General features: G+C 39.6%; 1 protein-coding gene across 1 annotated transcript in view; it reads left to right on the top strand.

The window, feature by feature from the left end:
- TXNRD2 (thioredoxin reductase 2) overlaps nt 1–20867 on the top strand; it is a gene marked incomplete at both ends in the record, with an annotated part of 29511 nt that continues 8644 nt past the window's right edge. Inside the window, 12 exons of the mRNA XM_079543778.1 lie at nt 1–76; nt 1044–1109; nt 1790–1846; nt 2096–2240; nt 2536–2610; nt 3427–3505; nt 4198–4260; nt 4564–4634; nt 8224–8243; nt 8599–8690; nt 10820–10994; nt 19178–19314. Coding sequence (XP_079399904.1) covers nt 1–76; nt 1044–1109; nt 1790–1846; nt 2096–2240; nt 2536–2610; nt 3427–3505; nt 4198–4260; nt 4564–4634; nt 8224–8243; nt 8599–8690; nt 10820–10994; nt 19178–19314 — 1056 coding nt within the window. The remainder of the gene's footprint in view (nt 77–1043; nt 1110–1789; nt 1847–2095; nt 2241–2535; nt 2611–3426; nt 3506–4197; nt 4261–4563; nt 4635–8223; nt 8244–8598; nt 8691–10819; nt 10995–19177; nt 19315–20867) is intronic.

The raw sequence follows: 20867 nt of genomic DNA, 5'->3' as shown, positions 1-20867 counted from the left end.
ATGGCGGCGCTGTGGCGGCGCGGGGAGCGCTTCCTGGGGCTGCCGGGGCCGCGCCGTACGGCGCGAGCTCTCTCAGGTACGCCTCTGCCGTGCCCGGCGGTTAGCGGGCCGCGCTCTCGCCCTGCAGCCGCAGCGTCTCCCGAAGCGCTGCCGCGAGCCGCTGGTGGGGCGAGGCCTGCGGGGCCTTACCAGAGCCAACGCCGTGCCGCGAGGCGCCGCCGGCCCTCGGCGCCCTGCGCGGGCGGTGCGCGCCGCCTCTCCACGCAGCGGCTCTCGCAGCCGTGGCCCCTGCTTTCCTGAGGGGAAGGGCCGCACGAGAACGGCGGGACCTCGGCTTAGCCCCGGCGTGACGAGAGCTGCCCGCCTCCGCGCTGAGCCGCTGAGAAGAGCCCCTCGCTTTGGGCAGCGCGGGAATTGGGTGCTGAGGGCTGCTGGAGCCTTGGCTGCCTTGCCTGAGCTGCTGGCTGCTCTGCTGAAGCCCTCCTGTGCTCGCTGTTAATAAACAAAAACAAAAAGTCGTTCCTCACCTTTGGTTGAATCTCAGATCTCCCCCGCCGCTCAGAGCTGCTTTGTAAGAACGTGCTGACCTGTGGGAGAGGCCTGCTTCCCCCTGCTCCGTGTTGTGCCTTTGGGGCCCCTGTGGCAGCTGGGCTCGGCAGGCCTGATAAAGCGGGCACTGAAATATGTGTGCAGGAATTGCTGCTGTAACACAGGGACGGAAAGGCCGTACCGGATCCTACCCGCAGCTGAGTGTGCAGAAAGAGCTTTTGGGGACGTTGCACAAAATGTGGTCATTTTCCGCCTGTTTGGGATTGCTTTATTTCCCGTGTTTCATGCACAAAACCAGACTGGGTCCTTTAGTGATTTTTTTGGAGAATGCTTTGGAACACTGAAGAAACACAATACTTAAACCAGAGTCAGCAATGATCAGTTGTAAACAATAGTGTACCTTTTTAAATTTGCCTTTAACACACCTCTCCTGTCTTTCTTGCCTGTTTCTTTTTCTTTCTTCTCCCCCTATTGTCCCCCCAACCTCTTCACAGGAAAGAAGGAGTATGACCTGCTGGTCATTGGTGGTGGATCTGGAGGCCTTGCTTGTGCAAAAGAAGGTTGGTATAACCAGATAATAAAAGCTTTATGTTAGCTTAGGTGTTGTATGTGGAATCTAGAAGTGATACAGAAAATATTGAACATTTCTAAGATACATTGTATACTGTGCATGATTAATCGTCAACTTACCTCTGTCAAACTGATCTGAAAATTAATTCATGCCCTCAGGTGTGATGATCTTGTTTGGCTTTCCTGTTATTCTTTTTAAAAAATATTTCTTCTGTTGTCTCCAGAAAGTCTAATCTTTATTTCACTGTTTCTGAGTGCTTCTGCAGATGGCATATTTTTGAAGATGGCATGTTTTTCTTTATTATACTTTCCTTATGTATCAGCTAAAACATTTCATTCGTGCTGTTTCCAGGACCCGTCTAACTTCTGTGGAGAGTCTTCTGCCTTTTGTAGTGCATTACCCCATGTGTTCAGTAACCCACAAGATTCTTAAACATCTAATTTAGCATCAAATTATTGTGTTTATGGGCCCTAGTCTGGGTTATTAAATGCCTTCTGGAGAATATACTGACAACATCAGCAGCCTGGGCTCTTGGTGTGATGTCTAAAATTATTAAAAACCACCGATTGTCATCTCCTGTACTCTTAATCTGTGCTTCTGCTACTAAATATATTTAGGTTTCAGTGCTTCTCCTTCATCTAAATGTGTTTTCCTGCTTTTTGTTTAAAGCTGCTCAGTTTGGCAAGAATGTCGCTGTTTTGGATTACGTCGAACCTTCTCCACGAGGTATGAAAGAGGAATACTAGAATGATATCTGGATATGTGAGTGAAGCTATGGCCTGGGTCAGCAGGTTGATCCAGGCAGCAAAGTGGCCAAAGCCAAGCTGCATGCTTTGCTTGTGGCAAAAGATAGAAGCTCTGCGTTGTTTCAGAACTGTAGAAGTAATTGCATGAATAAATAATTCTCCAAATAACCCAGTTACGTTGTTAAACTCAGCTGATGTGGGTTTTTTTTCTTTGTTTGTTTGTTTTCAGGAACCAAGTGGGGACTTGGTGGAACTTGTGTAAACGTTGGCTGCATTCCTAAAAAGCTTATGCATCAGGCAGCCCTTTTAGGGGGAGCTCTTAAAGATGCCCAGCACTATGGCTGGAGTGTGGCCCACCCAGTTCATCACAGCTGGTAAAGAATATTGCCCTCCTTTGCACTCCTTTGTCCTGTGAATGTGTAAGGAAGCATACTGTTGATGTGCAAAATGATTTTCACTGAAGCTTGTTAGACTACCCCTTGTTTAAAACAGAACTGTAATTACTAGCTTATGGGGGCAGCTCTTGTGTTGGTCTGCACTTTAATTTGCTTTCATAACAGAGAGTATTGTAGAACTTTAATAATTTCTAGCAGTCACCTGGATGTTTGAGCTGTATTGTCTGAATTTGTAATACAATGTTTTCATGTTCCATTTCTTGCCTTGTGATAGGTCTGTGATGGCTCAAGCTGTTCAGAATTATGTGAAATCCCTGAACTGGGGACACAGAGTGCAGCTACAAGACAAGTAAATATGACTTTGAAGTTCATATTTCCTTCCACAATCAGGGAGCTCTTCTCCTTGTAGAATCAATTACTTGCCTTTGGAATTTCTCATTAGAGCTAGCACTGTGACTTTATGTCCCTTCTGCTCTGGACTATAGATGTCCTTGCCAGTGTAGGTGAGATATTCTTTTCCCTTCTTTTTCTTTTCTGTAGTGGTTGAAAGTGACCATGGTTGAAGGCTTTCTAACAGCATAGCAATATTCTTGGTGATCTGGAGAGGTTTTGCATTAATATTAAGTAGTCAGGTTTTAGCAAAATAATTTCAGACTTGTGCCCCAAGATTCTGTGCCATACCTACAGGCTGCAGGTAACACTATACTAAAGCAGCTGAATTTTTTGCTTTTAGTGCAGAAATAATTTATCTGACATACCCAAGTTCTTCAGCATGTGGTTCCTTTTGTAGAGTGATACTAATGTAGCAGGGACCAGTCTGTGACTCCTGCTGAGTGACTTCTGTGTGCTCTCAGAAGAGCATTCTATTAGTAATGTTCTAAATAGTAATGTTATGGACAATGGAATGTGTATCATTTGAAGAGATCACTAACCTGATACCAAAGCCTGCCAGAGCATTAGGTGCTAAATAGAGGAGTGAAGTGATACAAGAATTAAGTGGCAATTGTGTGGCAGAGCTGCAAACAATTTGGTGATGTGAGATGCTTCCTTTCTTTTCTATTCCGGATGGCTTTTTTTAGGACTTCAAGTAGGGGAAAAATAGGAGTTTTCATCTGTGTTCTCCTTCACTGAATGTGTGTTTATGTTGTTGTTTTCTCCCGAACAGAAAGGTGAAATATTTCAACATGAAAGGAAGTTTTTTGGATTCCCATACAGTCTGTGGTTTAGCAAAAGGAGGTAAAAAGGTGAGCTGCTCTACTGGTTTCTGCAGCATAGTTCACTACAAGCATCTCAGGTTTTGGTGTGTCCAAAATCTACTTTCTGCTCTGAGTATTAAACCAGTCTGAGATGTGTCAGGAGAACTGCAGAGACACTGAGCTTTCTAATAGAGAACTGTGTGTAGGATGCAATTATACTGAATGCACTGAATTTGGCTTCAAACAGATGGGTTAGGTAACAAAATAGTGGCTATCTCTGCTTATTTGACAAAAGACTGAATGTGCTTTTTTAATGCTTTTTGTTTTGTTTTTGTACAGTGTTACTGGTTAATGTCAGCCTGAGAGAGCAGTTTTCAGGGGGTAGATGTCTTTCAGGGGCATTGTCTAAAACTATGCCCCCATTGAGATATCTTAACGGTAGACCTTAGAGATGAGTCACTTGGTGTGATCTCTCCATGTTTTGTCGTAAGCTGCCATTTGTACACAACTGTTCTTTCCAAGTAGTCATCAGAATCTTATCCAGCATAATAACAATTGCATGGTGAAAATTAGTAGCAGAGTATGTATAGGAGAAGCCTTCTGCCTGTATTATTTTGCTTTACCCCTGGCCTTTTTTAACATTTTGCTGATTGTTATGTCAGATAAATAGTAGGCGGTAGTGCCAGCTTGCTCTCATATTGCTCATTTCAGGTGCTTGATTATTGTGTTTTTGCTTGTAGACTACTCTTACTGCTGAAAACATTGTCATTGCTACTGGAGGAAGACCCAAATATCCCACGCATGTAAGTTACACTTGCCATTTCACAACTTCAATGACTTTACTGTTGTGGTCTCAGATAATAACAGATGTTCAGAGGATAGCGTAAACATTGTAACGCATGAGACATTTCTTATCTGAGTGTGAAACACTATTTTTTGCACGAGCTACAGGATTTTCAGAGAAGCACTTTTATAGAAAACAATTTTCATCGATTTAGTATGTTAATGTTCTTAGCATCATGGAGTCATCTAGGCTGGATAAGATCTTCAAGATCATGTGATCTTGCCAGTGTTGCAAATTCAAGATCTTCCCTGTGTGTTTGTAGATTACGGGCGCACTGGAGTATGGAATCACAAGTGATGATCTATTCTGGTTAAAAGAGTCTCCTGGAAAAACGTAAGATACTTTAAAATGGCTTTAATATGTTGCAGCATTTATACATTTTACAGCAAGGTGAAAAATGTCCAAAATTGCCTTTTATGTCATGTTTTCCTTCTGAGAATTTGTTTTACTACGCAGCAACATCTCACTATCAGCTCTCATAAGTAACTAGCACAGATTTTTTTTTTTCCATGCTATTCCCGTTTAAAATGAAATTAAAATTGAATTTTCATTGTTGGTGAAGGCGACTTATTTGCTGTGGCAAACTTCCTCTTGGAAGCCACAAGAGGGCAGCATGAACTTAAGCAAAGGCTGCACCGTCCCGATTCTTTGCTACGGGTTTACGAGAAGCTGCTTCTCAATTGGAAACCCCAAGATAATGTTACGTTCTTTTAAGCGATGGCATGTCTGATAATCCTATCATCTAGCTGCATTTTCTTTTGTTACTTTTGCCCCTTTTTATGGTTTGAAAGCTGTCGATAAATTGAAATAATAAAACCTGTTCTTTTCTATGTAAATTGTCACAGCATGTTTTACAGCACGTAACACAGTAAGCTTCTGAATCCACACAACACTCCAAAGCATTTTCTTGATTCAAATAGCTGTGGTAAGAAATATACACTTGCTAGCATGTAAGTCAGCTGGCACTATTTCTGTTTGTCTTTTGGTTGTGCCTGTGTCCCCGGTTCAATGTCTTCACGTGGTTCTGAACAGGGAAATTATATATCAGAAAGAGGCTTGTAACAGATACAATGCTAGTGCTTTCAAAAGACAGAGAGCTGGCGTTCATGATCATGACTTTCTAATGCAAAGATACAGTGTATGCTAAGGTAAGCATCAAACAGATAAGGGCTCATTGGTACAGTTTAAAAACAATTAAATTTGCAGCTCTTTGCATTATATCAGTCATTTCTTGAATTTTGAGAGCATGATTTATATGAGGAAATTACAAAAAGTGAAGAAAGGGGAAAAAAAGAACACTTAAACATAAGGCTTATCCTTGCAAGATGTTTCTGTGAAAATGTGGCTTTTGTCCAGTTGCTTCAAATACGTGTTGTAACAGTGTAATATGGGAGCCTAGTGTTTATATGTTGCATTCCTAAGATTTAGTCAAAATAAGCCCTCGGGGACTACAGTAGCATTTCTGTACTTTATCAGGCTCTGTCCTCGCAAATGAAGGAGGGAGTTGTTAAAGGTTTGTTTCTGACGGATTTGTTTCTTTTATAAATACTCCCAAGGTTCAGTTTAACACTTTTTGTTTTTCAGTCTGAGCTGTGTTTTACTTGTTCTTTCTTTTTTCCTCTTCCAAATGTGCATAGCCAAGCTGTGAATGAATATGGCTGGAAGTTGTAGAACTGTCAGTCCTGCAGTTATTCTTTCTTTTTTTTTTTTTTTTTCTGAACACAAACTGTTGGCCAAATTAAAAGTCCCTTAGATATACAAACAAGGAATTCTTGCTACTGAGATGAAGGCCTTGGCAGAGTGAGTTAGAAAAGGTGCCTTGAAATATGTTCAGAATGAGTGAGAGATTGAGCAGGTGTGGCAGAGGTTAGGTTCTGCTTTTAAAACTTTACAGTTAGGTGCCCAGGAATCATCGAGTTTGTAGAAGAGATGGTGAATAATGCGTGGATGCCGGCTGGCAGCTGTTTTTCATTTGATGAGAAAGAACAAATGCATGCAGAAGCTGCAGATATTCTGACTCTATTCCCTGTGCATCTCCTCAGATATTTCTTTATGTGCAGTGTGTGGCTTTTTGCAGCAGTTCCCTGAAGTCTGCAGGCTGAAAGAGGGGATGTTCATCCATTCACAGATTAATCAGATAGTGTAATGCTGGAAAAAATATCTGCCTGTGTGTTAGATTATTTGCCAATTGTAAAACCTAAACCGGTAGATTTTGATCTTTTGGTAAGAGAATATGATAAGGTTTTGTTTCAAATGCTTGTACTTTGTTGCTTTTGCTCCTAAAATTAAATAATGTATTTAAAATCCGTGATGAGTTTGTGGTTCAAGATTAAGTACATTTCTGAATTTAAGTAGATTTCTATCATCTCTAGCTTTTTAAAATGCAATTGCCAACCTACTTCTTTCATACCCAAAAACCCCTCAGCTGTTTTTAAACTTTGTGTTATGGCAGGGAGAGACCTGCTCTGTAAAAACAAACAAGTCCAGCAGAACTGTGCCAGTCATTGCTGTGGATTCTGGTTCATGGTGTGTTGTTCTCCCCCAAGTGGTCGAAAGTTCTTTATGAAGCATGTGCTTCTGTAGATGAAGATCCCAGTCAGAAAGAGTCTTAACATTCTGTGTAGTCCTTGTAGCAGTAATTAGATATTTTGATCCTTAATGATGCTTTTTTCCTTATTGAAAAATGCAAGAAGAAGCTTTGTTGTAAGTATAAGTATTATTTGGAATGCATCTCTAAGCAGTGAGATGTTAACAAACCTGCATATCATGTGAGTAACAAAGACGTGTGAGTACAGCTTGCCCAGCAGCTGGCTGTCAGTGACTGACCAGTTTGACCCACTTCTACCACCAGAACAGCGACTGAACTCTTTGTGTGTTGGATACCCAGCAGACAGAGGGAACTGAGGATATGGAAGAGAGAGGACTGTTAACAGCATGCAGGCGTCTGGGTACAGGCATAGAAACTGGTGTTCTAACTTCAAAATGCTGATGGGCAACTTCAGTGATATTTGTGATTGAAAGAGTGTGAAATACAGGGAGCCATAGGATCTGCAGTGTTATTCAAGATCTAAACAGGATATATTTGATTCATAGTAGTCCAATTAAATCTATAGTTTGAACTAAATTATCTACAGCTATGTACATGAGCTTTTAAAGACAGGAAAGACAAATATTTGTCATTTGGATAAATAAGATGATGAAGAAGTGGATGCCTTCAAATCAAATAGAAATTTAGCAGTTAGTAAAATCTCCTATTCTCCTTTTGGGAACCATAACCTACTTGATAAAAAGATGATAAATTCAGTATGTGCTTAACTTCTGATTGACTTAAGTTTTCAAGAAGTTTTAAAAATTGGTTAGTAATTAGGATATATCTCGAGATTTCGAAATATGCTTTAATTTGATGAGGTGCATGTCTGTGCACCAATATGTTGTGTGCTGTCTCAGAAGCAATGGTGCTAAGAGACCCTGAAAAATGAGGCATCGGTAGCAACAGACACTGTGTGTTTGGGGGAAAATAGTGTCAGTTTGCAGTCCAGATGCTTCCATCTGAGGTGAACCACAGAGCACAGCTGAAGTATTCATGATACCTCTTAACCTTGCTGGCTGTTCTGAATTTTTTTTTCCATAGCTTTCTTCACTTTGACTTTCAGAATATATGTTCAAGTATCTCTTTACAATATAAAAACACTTCCATGTGTCTTATATGCCTGTTATTTTAAAAATTCTGTTAAGAAATTAACCTCACTTGTTTTAGTATTGTCTTAGTTGGAGTAGACAGGCTTTCTTCCCACTTCACAATATCAGATCCACTGCTCAAATCTGTGATCTTGTAACCGCACACACTTCCAAAATAATTGTTGTTTATGCAAATATGCACAAGTTAATTCCACAGCTTCATTCTTTCTTTTTTATATAACAGGTTGGTTGTTGGAGCCAGTTGTATCCTTTGAAAATCTGTGATAGCTTATGTTTATAAGCAGCATAGCTGCCTTTCAATGAAAGCTTAATTTCCCAAACTCCCGTGCTCATGCCCAATATAATGGGAATAATTTTCCATGCAGTAGCATCATGGGTCAGCTGAAGATGAATTCTCAGGATCTGGAAAACAGTCTTGTCTCTGAGGAAAGTAATATTCTAAGGCTTTGGATTTTTATACTGTTCAACAAAAGGAAGCTAAGGATGTGTGAGGAGAACGTGGTATCTGTAGGTAGAAACACCACTTGTATGCTACCTTTTGCTCTGTTGCATTTATATGAAACCACTGTTTATGCTTCTTTAACTGATACTGCACCAGATGTTTCGCTTGAATGTGCTGGTTTTCTAACTGGTATTGGGTTGGACACTGCAGTCATGATGAGAAGTATCCCACTTCGTGGGTTTGATCAGGTCAGTGCAGAATATCTTGCATCTCCTTGCTTATCAAACATAAGGTATACTTCATTATTTTTGTCTCCTAAAGAAAGGACAACATTGGCTTTTCCAAACATTCCCAATACATAATTTCTGAAGAGTAATTAAATGAATGTTAGCTCATGTTTTCCTATCGTATCACTTGATCTTTTATTCAGAAAATTTAATCTTTTTTTTCCTGCTTAACAGAAAACAGGATTGAATAGATGGGAAGCAGGGAGGGATATGTACTGTGCCACTGCTAGAAGTATTAGATGATTTCTTTAAAACAACCCAGAGTTGCTAAGAGTTGCAGATAATGATTTTTAAAGTAAATTACTGGACTTAGCATGAAGTAGTTCAATGTGGAGATCATTATGGAGAATGTAAGTAAATCTCTAAGCTGAAAATTCTTAACGAAATAGGAACTGGAAATCATGACTTCATGACTTTCATAACAGTGACAACTGCAACAAGGTAAAAAAAAAAAAGTGTATGTATTACATGGAGTGAGAGAGTGATCTCAGTGGAACCATCAGCCCTAAGATGGAGAAAGGTGAAAGCAAAAGAGAAGTTTAAAGAGAAAAAACTGTTTCAAGATTGGGGGGAAAAGTATGAGTGGTCACAGCTGCACTGACAAACAAAAAACAGTTTTGGCCATAATTCCCTTCCTGTTTAAAAAGAATAGAAATACACTGGAGGGGGAAAAAGAAGGGGGGGAGGGAGTTATGTTAAAAACAGATTTATTTGCTTAAAGAAGCAGTAGTGGGAAGTATGTGGCTTTGGCTTAAGGACAATGATTGGACTTAGTAAAGGCACTGATTGAGTGTGGTTTTGTAGCCCCTGTTGGGAGAATATTGTAAAGGTAATTGTAGATCTTCTGTCTCTGCAAGATTTGATGCTAGCATTACCTTGATTTTTGAAGTTTGTGTGGTGTTCTTAAAACAGTAAGAGAATTCTGGTTTTCACTCACACCTGCAGTGATTTTTTTTTTATTTTTTTAAATGTGTAACAGCTCAGTTTTGAGAAAGGAATATTGTTAGAAGAAGCAGTGATAAGCACCACTGCAGGTAATGATAGCTTCTGCTGGCACACCAGCCACCCGTACAATAGAGTCTTTTCCTTAAAACTAGTGGAATGTGTAGCAGAATTTGCAAAACCCAGTATAAGAATGTGCCTGGGGAATTGCACTCATAATGGAAGAAATCTGCATGAGGAATGACATCAGATCTGAGTGAGCAGGGAATAGCATTAGAAGTATGTGTGTGGCACTTTATAAAATACAGTAGGGCTTTCTCTGAGAACTTGATCTTCTGCAGGCAGCAAGGCACAATAGAAATTTCAGAGGTAAGTTGGAACAGATATAAAATAATTACATTCAATCTGTAGCCACACTGAGTCTGATGGAAACTGATTAGTGAGCTGTCACGTTTCTAAAGTGCTATAATAACCCTGTTGTTGCTTTCCTGTTGGTTAACTAACATCAAAAATAAAGTTCTGTAAGTCAAGACCCTGCATGTAGATCTTGTGTGAGTGGTTTTGTGATGCTGTCCTTTGAGTAGTAAAGATATCCTTTGACAAAGTGCAACCTGAATTACTGCTGTCAAGAGCAGTGACATCTTGGATAAACTTGTCAGTGTTGTGCTTTACTCACTGCTTGTGGTGTGGCATTATTTCAAACAAGTCTTGGGACAAATGCATTATTTCCTTTTTGTAGTAGAACTTCTCAGAAAATTTTAGGGGTTTATAATTATTGCAGAGAAATGACAGGTGTCATGGCAAAGGGAAGTATTTTTCTTAATTAGCTTTATTAAAGTGTTGAATTCAGCTGCCAGAAAACAGCAATTGTGGTAATGAATTTGCACTAGATGCTATTTTTGTATAAAAATCAAATTATTATACACAAGTTTTTACTCACTTTTTAAAAATAATCTGAATACTCAGATGCAGGTACCTCTTGGAATAGAGGTTGCAGGTCACTGTAGCTCAGCAAATTGTCGTGGGTCAACAGTGCACAGTAGCTAAGTGACAAAGAATGTTTGAAATATATGGTGTATTTATTGGATTTCATAAAGGCAGCTGAAGGTCGTGTCTAAGAATAAATGCTTTTTCTCCTTGCTCGACAGCAAATGGCATCTTTAGTAACTGAGCACATGGAATCTTATGGCACAAAATTTTTAAAGAGATGTGTCCCAACTAAAGTTGAAAAATTGGGAAGCAGCAAGTTACAAGTCACCTGGAAAAATACTGACTTGGGCACAGAAGAAACGGATTCCTTTGACACAGTGATGTGGGCAGTAGGTAAACCTGTTCATCTTTATGTTTATTTGTAATGCTTTCCTTTCTGAAAAGGAAACTCCTTCATGTTCTATGGGGCCAAACCTATTTTTAAGATTAAGTATCCTAAAGGTCAATCATTTTCAAATTCATTTCTTCCACGTGTGACTTGTTCACTTCCTAAAGCCACATGGAAGTTACAGTGAATGAAGCAATGCACAGTAATTACTTATGTATGAGAGGCAATGAGTGTGATGCCGTTTAGTCGTCGAAACTTTCCCAGAAGGTGAGAGCATGAATGCCAGCAACCTCTGTCACTGATGTTCTGTAAGTACACGCGTGGTCTTATTTGTGGAGATACTCACTGCAAGTTTGTATTGGTCCTACCTTCGAGGTTAGGTTTCTGCTAGGGATTTCTAAACTGTTCTTGTTAAGTTTGTTACTGCAGCCATCATTCCATCCAGGGAAGTAGAAATAATTTTCTCTTAAATGAAATCCAAACTCGTTGCAGGGAGCCTTGGCTCTTGGGAGATTTTTGCAGTGTTTCAGATCCTTCACATGATCTTTCTCAGTTCCTGTGCTAGTTCTGATGGACTTGCAAGCCCATTGGAATAGGATACCTCTTGTTTCGTCTTACATGGCCCTCTAAATATCTGAGATACTAGATACATAATGAACATCTGAAGGCAGCAGTGGTGTTTAGAAAGCAGGTATCTGGTGGATGTGATGAATAAGCTTAAACTTGCTGCCCAAAAAATCTGTTTTGATGCAGAAGAATGATCTGTTTTACATCAGCTTTAAGAACTCCTTTTAAACTATTACATTTTTATGTTATTCTTCTCTAACATGACTGCTCTATAGAAGCATGAGAAGCATTACTTGTTCACCTGTTAAACAGATTGAATTTAATTAGTGAAGTCACAGAATAGATCAATTTATAGCTTTGTGTTCTGCCCAGTGGACTCAACCTACTGTCCTGTTGTCCCTTCCCCCTGGTTATGTCTGCTTTGTATCTTCCTAATGTATCTTCCTAATCTTCCTAATGCTCTAAAGAGAGAGCACGCTGTGTCTCATCTTCTTTGGATTACTTTGATTGCCCTTTTCCTAGAAGTGTAAAGTGCTTGTGGAAACTACAGAAACAACATCTGATAGCGGGTTATACTCACCAGTACCAAAAACACTCCTGCTTTCTGAGAGCAAAAATGCTGTCTGGAACAGCAGCAATCCAGAAAACTGGGGAATGGTGTTTCTAAAGTGAAACGAAGCCTGCTTTTCCTTTCTACTTCTTTTTTTTTCTTTCTTCCCCCCCCAAAAGCCTGTATCTGAATGCAGTCGCTGATTTTTTTTTTCTCAGCTTTCTGGTAAAACCACGCTCTCATGCAGAGTCACACCTGTGATATTTCAAGTCAATTTATTTTCTTTTGTCAAAGATTAAAAATGAGCTGTTAAGTTGAAATAACACCATAAACATCTTGGTTTAATACTAATTATAATAGAGTTGCATCCTATGCTATTACAACTCTAGTTGTAACATGACTGCACTTGCTATTTTTAATACAAAAGAGCCATATTCGTTGTAATTCCTGTCAGAGATTTGAGTTATGATCCACATATAGAAACTGAAAAATGAACAGGTTGGGGTTTTTGTGGTTCTCTTGGTGTCTTTGTAGTTTGGGCTTTTTTTTTCCCTTTTTTTCTTTTGTTGTTGTTTGTTTAAGTGTTCCAGTTGGCACTCCACACTTAAGGATTAAGAACATTAGCAGTTAAAACTGTTTAATCGATGTGCAGTCAGTATGATTCATTGTTTTTCTCTGCATCAGCACACCCGCACCAGGTGTCTCAGATAATAGACTGGGAAACTTGGTGGTGTTGAGGATTTCCTGTCTGCAGATGTGCCAGTTACAATACTGATTGAAGAAAGTCAGCTTGTAGAGTTAGTTCAAAAGCAGCCACTGTGGTTAACTAATTGTAGCCTGAGTTATAGTAGATCTTCCCTTGATTTTTGTGAATGTATCTGTGAATGGGTTATTACAATTAATAGGATTCCATGGATGATGTTAAAAATGCTTACTGACAGTGGGATAAGTCAAGGTTGGTAAGCTACAGATCCGATGTCTTAACGTGTAACCTTGGTGGGGGAGCAGAAAAATTAGTTTGTCTCTATGAAGAATTTTGTTTCTATTTTATTGGAATGTTTAATTTCCTACTAGTATGAATAAGCTATTAAAAGCAGACTTTACTTTCATAGCAGATTTTTGTACCAGTCCAAATGTTTGAGGCAAATAATATTTTGATAGATTTTACTGTAACTTAAAGATTTCAGTCTAAAGCTTTTACTGGTTATTACTACAACCTTTGTGTTACTGTGCTGAGCTGGGAAGCAGGTCACTGAAAACAGCTCTTGCTTGGCCTCTATTTCTGTCTGTTTAGTCAGGTAGTGTCCTTCTATTTTTCACTACTGCTCTGTCAGATGTTCTTGTGAGAATTCTCCTGAAATAAGCACCTGAGATATTGTTTCTGTATTGAAATTATGCATATAACTTTTAGTATAACAAAACATTACATCTGCTCATAAGGACACCAGAAAACCTTTTAATGCTAAGTGCCTGATGTACCTGAGCTACAAAACAACATTGAGTTTGTGCTTGCACAGATGGAACACAGGGTGTTTGTCCAAAGGAAGGGGTAAAGACTGACACATTTAATCCAAGATGCAAGCGCTGATCTGCGGGGCAAAGCAGGAGATGAAGCTCTGTGCAGTGCACTTGTTCAAGCTGTCGGAGGAATGAAACTCGTATTGAGTTCTGCAGCTGCAACCAGCTAATGTGTAACAGGAAAGGACAAGTTGTATTTCCATTTTAATTTGCCGTTGATGGCAAAACATTACTGCTGCAACTGGCATTTGTCCAGATGATTCATAAGGTCCTTGGAAAAGATATTGAATTACTGTGTATCTGATGGGAATCTTACTCTATGGAGGAGCAGCTCCGGACTGATAATTAAACTAAGCAGGTGTTTATAAAATATCCTGGAGTTAGTTCGACAGAGAAAGTGGGATAGTGCACTAGTGAATTGTTATTAGAAAGAGTGGTGGCCAGAAGCAGCTCTGAAGTCTAGCTTTACAAAAGAGAAATGGCTCATTGATGAGGGCAATGGAACAACCGTTCTCAAGTGCCTTTGCATTCATAGGTTTGTTAGAGGAAAGCCACCGTGCCTTTGAAAGAATATCATCTTTTCTATGTGGTGTGCTTAGTCGAGGCTCTGGGTCTCTGTTCTGAACTCCGTGTGTCTTTCTCATTAATTTTTATCCATGACTGTCTTAATAAGATATGATTTCTTCATTCCTTATGAAAGTAGTCACTCTCGTTACATCACTCAGTGCTTTTTTTCCCAGTGTATATTTTTTTGTGACATTTAGACAGGCTTGTTTCTACAAGGCTATTTTTAATGTGCTGGTAATATATTTGCATTAAAAGGGATGCAGATGTACATTTAACTCACCCATAACTTTGGATGTAACTGTATTTTATTGTGCTTACTTTATCAGCTCGTAACTACAAAACTAACTGCTCCTTATTGGGGAAAAATTACATATTAGAGTATGCCTCTAACTTGCACATTAGAAAACATTTTGGAATCTGAACTATAAGATGACATTTGATTCAAGAAGTGATGGCTAGGTCTGAATGGTGGCTTAAAGAAAGAAAAAATGGCAGAAAATACTCCAAAGTAATTTAGTATAACCAATATAATTAGTGTGACTTCTGCAGAATATGGGTTCTATTCGCCTGTAAGTGTGTGGGAGACTGAAGCTGATGGCCTCACTTGGCAGTGGTTGATGGGTTCTGATTTTTGAGACTGCAGCAGCAGCCTTAAAGGGTGCGGAAAACCTTTGGTTACTGCAAGCTCAGTGTGGGAGAACTGATGTGAAGGTGAACTGTTCTTTTCATATAAGGAAGCGTTTCCTGCACTCTTTACCTTGCAGAAGACCTTGAGAACAAAGCAAATAGCAGCTGTTAGAAGGCAGCCCTGTGCTGTAAGATTTCCCTTGGTCGCAGAGCATTTGGAGCAGCTTTTTTTTTGTTGTAGTTCAGGTAGGACCACAGTGGCCATCCGTGGCCTTTTGTTGCCAGGTGCAGGTAAGTTCAGCTGTATGCTGGGTGGCGATGGCCAGGCAGTGACTGGTTGCACTGTGGCTGCCAGAGACTTTCTCGTCTGCATCATCAGTATCACTAATCAGTGCTAGTAGAAGTGCTTCAGCCAGACAGACGTAGCAAAGAACCAGCTGCCCCAGCACTGACTGAGAGGCGCTTGGGTTTTTGTTGCCAAATTGCATCAGGCTTGCTGAAAATCTGTCACTAATGGGTGAAATGTCCAAAAATGTCCTTCTAACGCTGGTGTGCTCTACTGTCAATGTGATATCATTTCTGAACTTTTAAAATCCTAATTAATATTCCTGTAGCTGGTATTTTATTGTAATCTGAATATAGCTTATGCTTTGTTGGTCTGTGTTAGTCATGATCAGCTGGCTATGGTCTGTATTTTCTTTGTATTACCTACAGTTTTCAGGAAGGGCTCCAAAGGAGGAGAGAGCAGAGGTCTTGACAGTGTTCTGGGGGCTGAGTCAGGCACCCAGAATAAGATGACGGTGAATACCAAGACTGGGAACACAGATGAGATTTTCATTGAGGTTAAACGACGGCTGGATTTGGTACAGTTATGAAATGATGTGTAAAAGTACAAATATGTAGGTAAGAAGTGGAGAAGACTTGGGCTTAGGTTTTATGCCAGAAAATCCATCCTGCCTCACCACAATATCCTGACAGCAGCCAACTGCGGTATCATGCCTGACATGAAAATGATTGGTTGGCTCTACTTGGAATTTTTCACATGCTGGGGGCAAAGTGACATTCCAATTTCTGTGATTAAGAAACTGCAGAAGACCTATTATAAAACTTTAGAGTTGCTGTCAGCTGCACCTTTATCACCCTGGGAAATCTTAGTGTGCAAGAGTGTGCTGTCACTCAATTATTGCTGATACTTTGGCTTTTGCTCAGTTTAGCTGATTCAAGCTCTACCATTGTAGATCCTGCACCTAAAGGTCACAGCAGGCTGGCATTGCCTTCAGCTTATTTGGTGTCCAACTGCAATTGCTGGAGCCACTCCACAGATAATGGGACAGAAATGCTACATCAGACATTGCCAGCCTGGTGTCTGCCTGAGATGTGCCTTGATGAGTCTCCTGTTGCTGGCTGTAGCTAAGCTGATTGAAGCCCCCTGGAAGCCATGTTGCTATATTTTGCAAAACCATATCAACAGGTTGTTGGTGAACGAAGACAAACCCTTAGCACTGGGATGTGTGTGATTTTCACAGCTGTGTGGTTGTTGCATGGGTCTATTAAAGATGAGATTATGATGTGATATTAAAAGTGCAGGAGGTGAGTAACCTTCTTCAGGGGTCGGAGTTGAGTTTACATCATTCTTCCTTTCTGCCACCTGTCTGTCATAAAACTTGCAGTTTTGAGTAAAATATAAAGCAATAAAAATATTGTGTATGTCTTGCACAGTCTTACACTTCTTATTCGGGAGTTTCAGGACAGTGAGCATCTTCAAACTAAAACTCTGCAAGCTGGATTAAAAAACAAAAAAGCCATCTCTGTTGCCTTGTGGATCTCAGGAATAAGCTACAAACTTATGCTTTCTTGAAGCTATGAGTATATAAGTAAATGTAGGAGTTTGGGTATGAAGCAAATCTTCTTTTCATCCAGTATTACTGAAGAGTGTTGAGAACTGATTCTGTAATACCACGTAACTGAATGTTGGGAAATTTCTGAATTTCCTGAATTTGGCATTAAAACTAACCAAGCCACTTCAGTTAGTCATGAAGCTACAGTAGATTTGAGGTGTAGCAAGATCAGTATGTGTAATGTTGTCCTATGGAGGTGATCCAGCATGGGTTAGTTTTTAATATTCTATTATTACTTTCAGAAATAGTATTTAGGCAGTCAAGTTCAGAGAGAAATTTTGCTGAGTAGCAACACACTGTAATTCTTAGCTATTAATATCAAACTGTACATGTGTTAAAATAGATTGGAATTGAAAGGTTAAGTGTTATCCTGCAGATTTGATAAACTCAGCTGTTGTTGTCACAAGTCTTTAAATGACTTTATTGACAGTTTCTCTTTTTTTCCCTCTTTCAGTGCTTGCCATTGCGTGCTAAGAGTTGTCTTGGCTCTGCCTGGCAGGAAAAAGGGGAAACTAGAAAACCCCATTAGCTGTCCATTTGCAGAATATCCAGGCTTTACTCTCAATTCACAGAGAAATACAACGGTAGGAAGTTGTTTCACATCCGAGCCAAGATAAGGTCCTGCAGGTTTATTATTTTTGTTGCCTGATAACATCAGGACTGGGGAGCAGGGGGCAGAGAAGGAACAGCAGATCAACATCCCATGGGGACAACAGAAGGGAAGACAGACAGATAGCCAAGTGCCGACAGCTTCAGTCAGTACTCCCAGAGGAAGTGTTGGTTTCACCAGATGAAATTAATACACAGAAGTCTTTACAGAGGCATTCAAATGTGACATTGTTTGGGGGGCTTGGCTATGTGACAGATGTATAAAGCAGTGAATCATATGTTTACATATAATTAAGTCTGTATTGACAAGCCAGGTTTTCCTTTTGTTTAATAATTTCCTACATTAACATCAAAGAGCTTGTTTTTATAATGAAAACACATTTCCCTTTTTGTTTTGCTTTGCTATAGCTCTATATTAACTTCAAACGCAAAATCGTGACTCACAGGGAGAGAGATGTATGTCGATATGTTCACATCCATTTACAGCCTCTAAAAATGTATGCCATGTTATAAAGCTTCCTTCATTTGGATGCAATCAAGTAATCTCTTCTGTACAGCATAGTGTGTCCCTAACAACTTCTGAGTTGAGTACCTGATAATTTCACTATGCTTATTAACCTTGAAATATGTTTGAGAAACCAGTTAGGTTTTAAGATTCCATTTCTGGATCAGGAATTGCTTTGCTTGATACTCTGTACACCACTCAGTAGAGCTTGCATTAAGGCAATGGTAGTAACTTAAGGCAGAAAATGCTAGAAAAATGTTTTTAAAGATGTATTGGTTGAAAAATATGAGGGCTGCTCCAAAAGTAATGCCTCCTGTTCCATTATGCTGGCCATGACATCAGAGGCGGCTGCTGGTGGCATGGCAGCAGAGGTTGAAGCTTCCCACCAACATCCCGCTATGTTTGGTTGCTGTGTGACAGATGGCAGCAGGGCGGCACTCTGACAGAATGGCATCTGACATGGGAGTGTGTATGGAGCACAGGTGTGTCACTGGGTGCTCCATGCAGTACAAACGCCTGCACCTCCACCGATGCAGATGTTCACAAGTGCTGTGTGCAGCTCTTGTTCATTGCTAGTGAAAATGCACAGCTAATGGTGGTGATTGTGTTGAAAAATAGTGTTTGGTAGCTGCAATTTTTTGCTATTGAATTTTGCTCTTTGTATCTGTTATAGTTTACATGGAAATAATTAGAAGGCTTTACTCTTGGAATGACCTACAGAAAAAATAGAGAAGAATCATATGGAAGAGATATAATTTAAAATCTTTGGAAGGAGAAACTAATAACATATAGGCTCGGTATAATTTGCCTCATTTGCTTTTAAATCCATTAAAACAATAGTTTTAAATTCTAAAAGGTAGTTTTACAGAGTTTGAGCCAAATATTAAATGGCTCAACACAAGGAGGTTGAGGGCAGAGTTGATAAACTTTATCATCCAGGCTGAGGGAACTAAAAAAGTTTTAAAGTATTTTTAAAAGAGGAATGTTTGGTAGGAATGAATCCACAAGGCTGCTTGTTAGCATTGAGAGCCATTCAGTTACTGTTCGTTGGAAATTGTCGATGTAGAAGTTGCATCATTATGTGTATATGTTCATTCTACATTAGTAAGATAAATTTAGGGTGCACAATAAATCTTAAACCATTTGACTTCAGCTTTTTTAGCCATGGATGATGTCTTGCATATTTGTACAGCTTTTCAGTATTAGGTGTGTTTTGTCTTCTTTCTGCTTCGACTATCAAACTGAATGAAGATCTTGAAATTCTGGAGTGAAGAACGCTGACATTTTAGATTAACGCTACTGAAGTTTTCCAACAGCTTTTACTTAAATATTTATTTTTTTCTTTAGGCCGGGTCCCTGACATTGGAACTCTCAATTTGGAGATTGTTGGAGTGAAAACTAATTCTGAAACTGGAAAGATCATTGTTGATGCCAGTGAAGCTACTTCTGTTCCTCACATTTATGCAATCGGAGACATAACAGAGGTACTGAGTCTACATAAACTGTGTTACAATAACAGGAAGCCAGCTTTGTTCCTGACTAATAGCTTGTCCCCAGATGTCGTCATGCTCTAGCATATATCTCAGTGTTTTGCTCTTTTTCATTTTGTGCAGCTGTAGTGTTCATGCTTGGCACCTGGTTGAGTAATTCCCTTCACATGGATCTCGTGAAGTGCCTCAGCATTAGTGATTATTACTGATGTTTATCAGGGAAGGTATCACTGGTCAGAGGCTAATAATAATGTCTTTATCACTTTAATTATCTTTCTAATGTTTGCATCGCTTCAGATGTACGACTTCATGCTCCCTGAGAATGCTGAGTGAAAGTATTTCTTACCTTCTGGAGCTGAATGCACTTTCAGGGAACGACCACAACAGTTCTGTTGATGTTTATCCTATGGTAGCATTTCTGCATTCTGACGTAAAATGCTGCTAACAAAAATACATACCTCTGAAACAAGGAAAGAAAAGATAAACAGCATTTCTCCAAATACTGAAGGCATTTGACTTCTGTTAAATGATTCACATGATTTGTGAATGTTTTGGCCAAGTAAATATGAGTATTTTTGTTACTTTTTTTTTTTTAAAAAAGGAGACTTCAGCAAAACAATTTCTTGCCTTTATAGGCACAAAACCAGAATTTTGTGGCTTTAATCTACTGCTGTTGTTAATCTACAGTTAACTGTGATGAGAATGTCCTTCCTAATCAAAGTGCACTCAAATGCTTTTAATCCCTCTGTTTTTATTTCAGAGAAGAACTCAGAATATCTCCTCTAATCTGGGCATCTTCAAATATGTTATCTTCATAAAACATAACATGTGGGTTCATTCTGAACTGTACAGTTACAGAGGATGTTTTCATTGGGTGCTTGCCATTCCTGAAGAACTTAAGCAGTAATGCAGAATATAAAAAGAGGGCATTGCAAGATACAGAATTTCTTTCTTGTCATTGAACTTGATGGAATCTAGCACATCCCTTTCTATCAAGGTTGTTTTTGATAGATGAAGACTCTTCATCTTTATGAACGTCTGAAATCTAAATACCATAGTGATATGCAAACACCATATATAGTATAATTTGAGATATCTTTTAAGCATTTCTCATTCTGCCATATGTAAGCCCTGCAGGTGCTTCTGAGTTTTTGAAGGGATGAAGCAGGTCTTGGAATAGCATGCTTATCCATGACTGGACACCATCTACAGTCAGAGGCCCTGAAATAAATCTGTTGGTCATTCCTGACCTCTTTTTCTGTATGCAGGCAATGTGTTTCTTCCCGTCCATCTCCATCTTCATGCAAATGTCTCACCTTTTCCTTTTAAATTGTGTGAAAACTCTATCCTGCTCAACTATTTCTCTCTTTTTTTTCCCCCATTACTCTCCACAACTTCAATCACTCGGAGACTTGGAATTATGGACAGCTCTTTTTTCCTCTTCAAACAGAGGTTCCCCTCTGTGCTGGTTACTTCACGCTCTGGGATGTTTTCTGAAGTCCTGTTTCTACTCACAGTCACCACCAATCTCTTTGTGTCCTTGATAC

Source organism: Tetrao urogallus, assembly GCF_951394365.1.
Source record: "Tetrao urogallus genome assembly, chromosome: 17".
NCBI lineage: Eukaryota > Metazoa > Chordata > Aves > Galliformes > Phasianidae > Tetrao > Tetrao urogallus.
This window is presented reverse-complemented; position numbering and strand designations above follow the sequence as displayed.